This window comes from Penaeus chinensis, chromosome 10 (genome assembly GCF_019202785.1).
Source record: "Penaeus chinensis breed Huanghai No. 1 chromosome 10, ASM1920278v2, whole genome shotgun sequence".
NCBI lineage: Eukaryota > Metazoa > Arthropoda > Malacostraca > Decapoda > Penaeidae > Penaeus > Penaeus chinensis.
Genome location: NC_061828.1, coordinates 22952194 through 22962423, shown reverse-complemented (window position 1 = coordinate 22962423; position 10230 = coordinate 22952194). Strand labels below are relative to the sequence as shown.

Genomic DNA, 10230 nt, shown 5'->3' with positions numbered 1-10230 from the left:
TTGGCAGAGCCACTCTTGCCTGATCGGATGCCCTTTCTCATCAACCGCGGCGGCGACTTTCCCTATGACACCTGCACTCGACCTCTTAAGGCGATATTTCGTATTTATATATACAAACATACACACGTAGACACACACACACACACATATGTATAAGTATCTGTATGTCTGTGTTTTTGTATGTATGCATGTATGTTTAATATATCATCAAGGGCAGATAGTTCAGATTTGAGCACATATATATACAAATCTATATACTTACATATATACATACATGCACACACAGGTACACACATATATGTGTGTGTGTGTGTGTGTGTGTGTGCATACAAACATATATAGTTATGTATATATCTGTGTGTGTATGTGTTTGTATGTATGCATGTATGTTATATATTTATATTATCATCATCAAAGAGAGATAGCTCAGAATTGACTAATCATCTGTATGTCTCTCGTGACCACACACAACGCAGCAATTTTGTTGCTGATATTCCAGCAGCTGTCGCCAAGTGGCGAGGTCCTTCACGCTAATCCAAGTTTTTCTTTGAGATAATGAGTTACTAAAGTAGGTTCCCGTTGCTTTCTTCTGTAGCAATATTTATACTGCGATCCTTGACCATTGACCATGACCTGGTTCTTCGCTCAGTATTGCGTGGTTCAGCCAGTGAGTACTCTCTCTGCTCTTGCTTGTAATCCACATTTACCACTTGCAAACCATGGCTACACGTATTCCTGATCGGGTTTCCTGCAGGCATTCGAGGTGAAGTCCCTTGCCAGGGGAACAGCACGCCTGTAGGTGATTCGAATTCTCGAACACAGTCTTTGAGTCCGATATTCTAACCACTTGGCCACCGCGGCCTGATATATATGTGTGTGTGTGTGTGTGTGTGTGTGTGTGTGTGTTCACACATATATACTTAACACACATACCGTACATAGACAAACAGGCAGATGTATACGTATAAAGACGGATGGACTGATAGATAGATATATGCCTACACACCTTTATTTTAATGAAAATATATAGGTATACACAGGACACATGCATAAAGACATTCATAGATCTATATATATATATATATATATATATATATATATATGTGTGTGTGTGTGTGTGTGTGTGTGTATGCTTGTGTATATATATTTTACTTATGAGATGTAACCCTTTTTGGCCTGTGTTAAGTATCAAGTTCAAAACTGAAATTTGGTTAATTGCAATAACAATGAAGTATCTTCCCCGTAGAAAATGTATATGTGTAAATTTGGATATTTTCCTGATTTCATGTAGTACATGACTAGCATATCAAATCTATTCCTTTGATATATTGCTGCATTATAAAGAAGCACATACTGGTCAAAGTGAAAAAGATATATAACGTATTGCTTTATTTTCTCTTATATACAGTACTTTAGAATTCTATACATATTTTAAGATCATACTATGGGTATCCATAGCTAGTCCGAGGAACGGTGTAACGCACGCTCAAGGCAGCAGCAGCTGCGTCCTCCCGACGAGCCTTCTCGATCTGGGCGATGGCGTGGGCGGGGAGAGGAGGGGGCGTGGGCAGTAGGTCAGACTCGACGCGGTAACCAGCGTCGTCGGCAACGAAAGAGACATCAGCGGGGGAGCCGTCGGGGAAAGTGAAACTGAGCAGAAAAGAGGGGAGACATGATAAGGTGATGTCAGACACAAATTCACATAAGCACAGCTTCCCCAAAACTGGTAAAATCGATGTCTATAGGCAAGTATAAGGTACAAAAGACATATTATCATACCAACTTACCGATTAGAAAAATATTTCAAAACAAACTATGTTTTGTACTCACGACCATCCTCCTTGCATTGCCACTGCGCCAGACGGTCCTTGAGGGGCACCTTGTTCCTCTCGCTTGATGCCATTGCCAGTCTCGAACTCGAAGCTGTACACTCCTGATGCGTCAGGTCCCTCACGCTCGTCCTTCAGGATGGGAATGACTGGACCTGACTGCGCCCCGGGAATGCCATAGAACCTGGTCGGAGGTGGTCCGTAGTGGTCTGGGGCTGCAGCAGCCGTTGCCACAAAAAAGCCGACGAACATCTGCGGTAAATTAAGAACATGACAGTATCACAAGGCCAGATGAACAATGGCATGATTCTTCTCACAACTGAAATTAAGCACGGTTCGGAACAATATCAGTGACGCATATTCAATGCCTGAGAACCCACCAAAAACATGTTGGCGGAGTTGAAATCTGTATGCCAGTTGCAGCGTCGCGCTCCAGTTATATATACGAGGTGGCTCGAACTTCCTGTTTGCGTCAAGGTGAAGTTCCTCCCCACAGACAAAGTTTGATATATGCAATCATACCTCAGTTAGACTGTGGATATATCCATCTTTCGTATAAAGTGAATTGTAGCAACAATCGCATCATGGAGATCTTTTTATGGTTGCAGTTTTATTATGTAAGACTGTGAAGGCAAACATTTAAAGACAAAAAAACTAGAGTAAAGAGTGGCACATGCGACTGTTGTGGTTTGCGTGATTTAATTGGCTTTTAGTCTCGAAACAATGCTATGTATATTTTAATTTCTTGACTTATTCAAATGACCTTTTATACTTTCAGATGCGACATCCATTATCATGTTTTAAACATTTAACAAATGGGTCCTTTTAACCGGCGCACAAACGCTTTAGGCCCAACTCGCCGGAGATGAGTTTGACATCCCTGGCCGCAGGTGTAAAAGTGGTAATGATAAAGGAGAAAAGGAAGGCGATCACGAAAACACTCCGTGAGGAATATGATATAACATTGTAGGATTAAGTTACCCATTTGCTTTTGACTTTCATCAGTTCCAATCTATATACAATCTATAGTCGATGAAAAAAATCGAAAACTAGTCCTATGAAGAATGAAAGAATATACTAACTGCACGGTTAATTCATCATGAATACATGCAGAAAACACTGCAAGCGTTAGCACAGACACCCAGAGCACTATCATGGGTACCATTGACCGCTTTGTGCATGATCAGGGCCTGTTCAATGTGTAAAGGGAAGTGAAAACAAGATGAATGCCAACTTTAAAGTGAAAGGCGTTTATCCCTGCTCGACGATTGGAAAGGGACATCTCGTTATCTGGTAAATCTAATCATGCTTGTGAAAAAAATGAATGGGTTTGGTTTAAAGAAGGAACAAGGTTCCCGATTTTTATGAGCGATAAAGTAATGACACCGAATTCTTGATCAGTAAATTCGTTTTCATGAATCTTATAATTTCTGACAAATTTTTATGAGAAAGGACGAGATAATTCCCATGATTGAAAACCGAGAATCTTGCGAACTAAAATCGGTAATTTTCCCCATTTCACACGAAGACAATGACGCAAGCATTATTTTTACATTTCAAAAAGAAAAAATCAAATGCTCTGGAATCTGCTCATTAGTCTCTTCGCGTGCGAGATGAAGGCTATGAACTTGGGTAGTCTAGTTCTTATGAAATAAAAAGTGTTAGAATCCAATTCAGAAAGTTCTCGATTTCAGCTTAAAGCTGATTTCTTGGGTATGAATAATATTAGATAATATTGGAGAATCAAATTTTCTCTTAATTTACTGATCTTCCCTCTCGTAGTCTGCTCAGATTCGATAATTGTTCCTACTGTAGTGTCACACACACGTTTTTATATATACATCTATATATTAATCCAATTCAGAAAGTTTTCGATTTCAGCCTAAAGCTGATTTCTTGGGTATGAATAACATTGGATCATTATTAGCAGGTTAAACTTTCCCTGAATTGATTGATCTTCCCTTTCGTAGTATATATATATATATATATATATATATATATATATATATGTGTGTGTGTGTGTGTGATTTAATAATTGTTCCTATTGTATGTGTGTATGTATATATGTATATATATGTTTTTTATATATACTGTACATCAATATGTGTATATATATAATATATATTATGTGTATACATATATATACATCCTGTACACACATAAACATACATAAATATATACATAGAAATATACATATGCATATATATGTGTGTGTGTGTGTGTGTGTACATACTGTACATGTATATATGTACACATATCCATATATATATTGTACAATATATATAAATATACATACATGTTTACATATATATATATATATATATATATATATATATATATATATATATGCTTACGTATGTGTACATATATACATATATATACATATTCATATATATGTGTGTGTGTCTGATTTATATATATATACATATATATATATATTTGTATATATATGTATGTATATATATGGATATACATATTTTGTATAGATTATACATATATCAGAACCTTAGATAATGAAAGTATATACTTGAACCATTATATACTACTCAGAGATATTTAATGAAAAGAAATACTATTCATGGGTTTTTATATTCTGGTTATCCTTATATACAATAGGTTAAACTTCGATGCACATTATCAGAGCACATCATGGGTATCCATAGCTAGTCCGCGGGGCAGAGTAACGCCCGCTCAAGGCCGCAGCAGCTGCGTCCTCCCGACGAGCCTTCTCGATCTGGGCGATGGCGTGGGCGGGGAGAGGGTGGGGCGTGGGCAGCAGGTCGGACTCGACGCGGTAACCAGCGTCGTCGGCGACGAAAGAGACATCGGCGGGGGAGCCGTCGGGGAAAGTGAAACTGAGTAGAAAAGAGGGGAGAGAAGATTATGCAACGTCAGACACAAATTCACATAAGCACAGCTTGTTGGTGCTTTCCAAGGTACGTCTCACTTATAATATAGAATGACAGTTTGACTAAGAAATCAATGTCTGTAAACTGTACATTATATCAATATATATGGACGTTACTCACGACCATCCTCCTTGCATTGCCACTGCGCCAGACGGTTCTTGAGGGGCACCTTGTTCCTCACGCTTGATGCCATTACCAGTCTCAAACTCAAAGCTGTACACTCCTGATGCGTCAGGTCCCTCACGCTCGTCCTTCAGGATGGGAATGACTGGACCTGAGTACGCCCCAGGAATGCCATAGAACCTGGTCGGAGGTGGTCCGTAGTGGTCTGGGGCTGCGGCAGACATCGCCACCAAAGCGCAGATGAAGATCTGTGGAATTGAGATTAGAGTAAATATCATAAAAGGGGAAGTTTGCTTTCATTCTCAACAGATATTTCTCATGGTTTAATCCAAACTTTGGATTTATCAGGCACAAATATTCAGTGCCTGTGAACTTACCACGAACATGTTGATAGAATAGATTTCAGTATGCCAAGGGTAGCATCGCGCTCCAGTTATATATACCAGCGGCCTCTTACTGCCTGCAAGGTCTTCCTGTGTTCACCAAGGTGAACAGATTATCTTGTAGATATATGTGGAAAGTTATAGTCAGATTTCAGGTATGTGATATGTACAGATGTTGAATTCATTATTCCAAATACCTTAGAAGGGATTTTCATTCACTTGAAGATGCACTGGAAAGGATATCCATAGAATTTAGTTATCGAAATTGTCAAAATGGCTACAATGGAAGTATTATAAACGATATAAGGATAATAGTAATGATAATGATGCAATAAAATACTTAAATAAGAAAAAAAACATAATAATAATACCATAGACAATATTATTCATTTCAAAATCATCAATCATATTCCTGATCATTCTCAGCTACCCGATATTCACGAGAGATTCATGAGGGAAATTTGCGTTTCTTTTAGAGTATTCATTAAGAAGAGTATGGAAATCATTTCGAGATATATTCAGTGACACTAGCGTATGGTAAGATATGTGGTATACGCATGCACACACGCACATCCATGTACATTTATATACACAGACACACATATATGCACAAATATATACACATACACACACTGGCGTGCGCGCGTTATACTGTATATATAATTTGCTTTAATAAATATCAGTATCATCAATACAGTTTATTATTCTTATTATCATTGCATATGTTTCATTATTACTAGTATTGCTGTTGACGGTAAACTATAACGGGGAAAGCAAATTGTATACAGCCATAAGCTTTAAGAGGACGAGGCACATGATGTGTGTGCAGTATATATATATATATATATATATATATATATATATATATATATGTATGTATGTATATATATACATATATATGAATGTATGCATAAATATATGAATATATATATACATATATATACACATGTGTGTGTGTGCGTGTGTGTGTGTGGATAGATAGACAATGTGTGCACACACACATATATATATACATATATATCTGTATGTGTTTATACATGTGTTTATTACCAACAGATATCATATTGATTATACAACAACACTCTTTTGTGTGCTTTATATATTCATAACTATACAAATATATGCTTGTGTATATGAACTGATCAATATACACATATACACACATATATATCTGTATATGTATAGTATATATATACATATAAATGTGTGTGTGTGTGTACATACATGCATATATATGTGTGTGTGGGGGGGGTGGAGGAATCGTATTTAAAAGATCTCTAATGGAAGATATTAGCAAGATGTTGTGCGACAAATAAGTGAGCGACTTGTAATTCGGACAGTAGATGGTTGTGGGCGTTCAGATGTTCAGTCTCGTTCAGTGGCGAGGAAAAAGGTTTGTGACGTAGCAGGAAGGGCGCTTCCATTTTCCCCGCTTCATATCCTGCCCTGTTTAGAGTGTGGCCGAAAAGGAGTTAACGGAAGCAGGGAAACCGAAGCTGGAATTGAAACTGTAACTATAATTTTGTGAAAGTGGAAAATTGGGAAGTACAATAATTTTGTGTGAAATACTGTATATTTTGGAAGTGTAATAAATATACGAGGATGAATTGTTTCGATTTAACCCGAGACTAAACCAGTCCAATTAATAAGAACCTACTTATTCACAAACCATATATATGTATAATACAAACACACACACACATATATATACATATATGAGAGAGAGTTTTCCCTATTTGGAGTTATCTCTCCAACTAGAACTAAAGATCGGTTTAGTGCAATCATATATCTATTTGTTTTCGTTTTTGCATTGATAACACTTAACTCATATCTTGATATTGCACAAATGTTTAATCAAATGTAATCTTTTACTATGTTAACGTATTATAGAGGTGGTATATATTGCTCCAAATGAAAGCAGATATATCACTATTTGCTTTATTACTTTTTTTTATATACACAATACATTAAATTTATATTCATATTCTAAGATCATACTAAGTGTATCCATAGGTAGTCCGAGGGGCAGAGTAACGCCCGCTCAGGGCGGCAGCAGCTGCGTCCTCCCGACGAGTCTTCTCGATCTGGGCGATGGCGTGGGCGGGGAGGGGAGGGGGCGTGGGCAGCAGGTCGGACTCGACGCGGTAACCAGCGTCGTCGGCGACGAAAGTCACGTCGGCGGGAGAGCCGTCGGGGAAAGTGAAACTGAACAGAAAAGGCGGGAGGAATGCTAAGTCACAAAGAAATTAATCTTTATTCAATTAAGATTGAATGCATAGTTATGTATGTGCGAGCAATAAAATCCACAAAAGCATTAAAAAAAAAAAAATCAAAACATATCATGCTTTGTACTCACGACCATCCTCCTTGCATGGCCACTGCGCCAGACGGTCCTCGAGGGGCACCTTGTTCCTCACGCTTAATGCCATTGCCGGTCTCGAACTCGAAGCTGTACACTCCTGATGCGTCAGGTCCCTCACGCTCGTCCTTCAGGATGGGAATGACTGGACCTGATTACGCCCCGGGAATGCCATAGAACCCGGTCGGAGGTGGTCCGTAGTGGTCTGGGGCTGCGGCAACCACCGCCACCAAAGCACATACTAAAATCTGCAAAATTGTCAGAAATCTGCAAAATTGTCATATCATATAGCACCTGGAGGGAAGATAATGCAATTTCATGAAATTTTGTGAAGTTGAACAAAGTCAAGTTTTTATTTTATCCAAATCCGATTGATCCTCCGAGGAAAGATATGCACTGCCTGAGAACTCACTGAGAACATGTCGAAAGGGTCGGGATACTGTGTCAGTGTGGCACCGCTCCAGTTATATAGCAGGGGACGCCATTGGCCTAACGGACTTCCTGCCTTCGTCAAGGTGAGACCCACGCTTCGTGCTCCTTTCATCCCTTCTCTTAACATTTTTTTTATCTTACTATATATCAAGGAAACCTGCGGAAATTTTGTTAATTTTCTACGATGTGAAATTCTATAAAGGTAATCCCTGCAACCTTCGTAGATGTGTATTCGCATCATATGGTGACGTAGGCAATAAGGATCAAATTAGCATCAAAGTAAGGAAACGTCAACCTTAGTTTGTGTTCATACGCTCCCCTACGAACATTCAGCACACAGCACACACGCAAGAGCTACATTTCTCTGTCGATCTCCCTTTATCAATTTTTCCCATTTATCATTTAGTTGACTAAGTATGAGGAAAAGTTAACTACCTTTAAAAAGAATACACATTATTTATTAATCGAAAAATATTATATATCCAAAATGCAAAGCCAGTCGCATAAATTAATATGCGAATAATGCAACAAATGGGTTCTCTATAATCCAATATAATAACTATACTACCTTGAATATCCATTTGTTACTTCTAACAAGTAGCTTGCAACTTAACTCTAAATGCTAACATGAAAACCAAAATGTAATTTCAATTTAAGCAAATTGTTATTAATTATAAAAGTAGAACAGATAATTTTAATACTTTAAATAATTATAAACAATAAGTAAAGGAAAATATTTTTCACAGGCAATTATATAGATGTACACAAATAGAAAAATAAATAGATAGATAGATAGATAAATCAATAAATATAGATAAATAGATATATAAATAAATATAGATATGTATATATATAAATAGAAATTATGCACTTACAGTATGTGCGTATATTTATATATACATATATATATATATATATATATATATATATATATATATATATATGTATATATACACATATATACATATATACATATATTTACATATATACATATATTTACATATATATACATATATAAACATATATGCATGTATATATGTGTATGTGCTATGTATATATACATATATGTAGTATGTATATGTATATATATATATACTGTGTATGTATGTGTATATATATATGTGTATATATGTGTATGAGTATATGTGTGTGTGTGTTTTTCTATATATATATATATATATATATATATATATATATATATATATATATGCATATATAAGCGGTCCAAAATCCACACTAAAAATAGGCGGTTCTTAGAGGTTTTCGGTTTTCAGATGCTCTGATATGGGATTGTCATGCTATATATATGTTTGTGTGTGTGTGTGTGTGTGTGCGCGCGTGTGTGTGTATGCATATACTTATACACATATATATATGTGTGTATGTGTGTGTAGATATAATGGTTTATAAATATATACATATATAGATACATACATATAAACACACACACATTATAGGTGAACGTGTGTGTGTGTGTGTGCTGCTGTATGTGTACACATACATATACATACTGAATTTCTGATGCCAGTGTTTAGTTTATATTTAAAATAGAAGGAACTTCAAAGTAATGAGCATTGCATGGCCGTTATTTTTTTTTTTTTCTGGAGTAAAGTTTGTATTTTAGACATAGATAAAAAGAGACAAATATATACATATTCTTTTTATTAATGACTCGTTCTCTATTATACAGTGCATTAAACTTTGATACACATGTTCATAGCAAATTATGGATATCCATAGGTAGTCCGCGGGACGGAATAACGCCCGCTCAAGGCTGCAGCAGCTGCGTCCTCCCGACGAGCCTTCTCGATCTGGGCGATGGCGTGGGCGGGGAGGGGAGGGGGCGTGGGCAGCAGGTCGGACTCGACGCGGTAACCAGCGTCGTCGGCGACGAAAGGCACGTAGGCGGGAGAGCCGTCGGGGAAATGAAACTGAGGGGGAAACATGATTAACCGGCGTCAGATATTAATGTTGGGAATCTATATTCAAACCAATACTGCAAGCTAAACTGTATTTCAATACGTGAAGTGATACTGATTTGCGAACAAGTAATTGACATTGAAAAATATCATGAATTATACCAAATCATCCATTATTCACGACCATCCTCCGTGCATTGCCACTGCGCCAGATGGTCCTCGAGGGACACCTTGTTCCTCACGCTTGATGCCATTGCCAGTCTCGAACTCGAAGCT

At 37.3% G+C, this 10230-nt stretch overlaps 2 protein-coding genes and 1 pseudogene across 2 annotated transcripts; all 3 read right to left on the bottom strand.

The window, feature by feature from the left end:
• Positions 1–4476: 4476 nt before the first annotated feature.
• On the bottom strand, positions 4477–5247 carry LOC125029887 (cuticle protein AM1199-like). Its single transcript, XM_047620070.1, has 3 exons — positions 5239–5247; positions 4859–5109; positions 4477–4684 (listed from the first exon to the last, which is right to left on the bottom strand). The coding sequence occupies exons 1-3, from the start codon at positions 5245–5247 to the stop codon at positions 4477–4479; spliced, it is 468 nt and encodes a 155-aa protein (XP_047476026.1).
• A 1994-nt stretch (positions 5248–7241) lies between these two features.
• Positions 7242–8147, bottom strand: LOC125029886 (cuticle protein AM1239-like). The gene is made up of 4 exons (XM_047620068.1): positions 8016–8147; positions 7846–7897; positions 7601–7754; positions 7242–7449 (listed from the first exon to the last, which is right to left on the bottom strand). Exons 1-4 carry the CDS (start codon positions 8145–8147, stop codon positions 7242–7244), a joined length of 546 nt encoding a protein of 181 aa, XP_047476024.1.
• A 1612-nt stretch (positions 8148–9759) lies between these two features.
• Positions 9760–10230, bottom strand: part of LOC125029885 — a 1199-nt pseudogene continuing 728 nt past the window's right edge.

Coding starts and splice junctions, on each gene's coding strand:
- LOC125029887 (XM_047620070.1), bottom strand. Junction 4,685..4,858: donor GCAATGCAAGGAGGATGGTC/GTGAGTAACGTC, acceptor TTTTCTACTCAG/TTTCACTTTCCCCGACGGCT.
- LOC125029886 (XM_047620068.1), bottom strand. CDS start 8,147: ATGAAAGGAGCACGAAGCGTGGGTCTCACCTTGACGAAGGCAGGAAGT. Junction 7,755..7,845: donor TGACAATTTTGCAGATTTTA/GTATGTGCTTTG, acceptor GGGCGTAATCAG/GTCCAGTCATTCCCATCCTG. Junction 7,450..7,600: donor GCCATGCAAGGAGGATGGTC/GTGAGTACAAAG, acceptor TTTTCTGTTCAG/TTTCACTTTCCCCGACGGCT.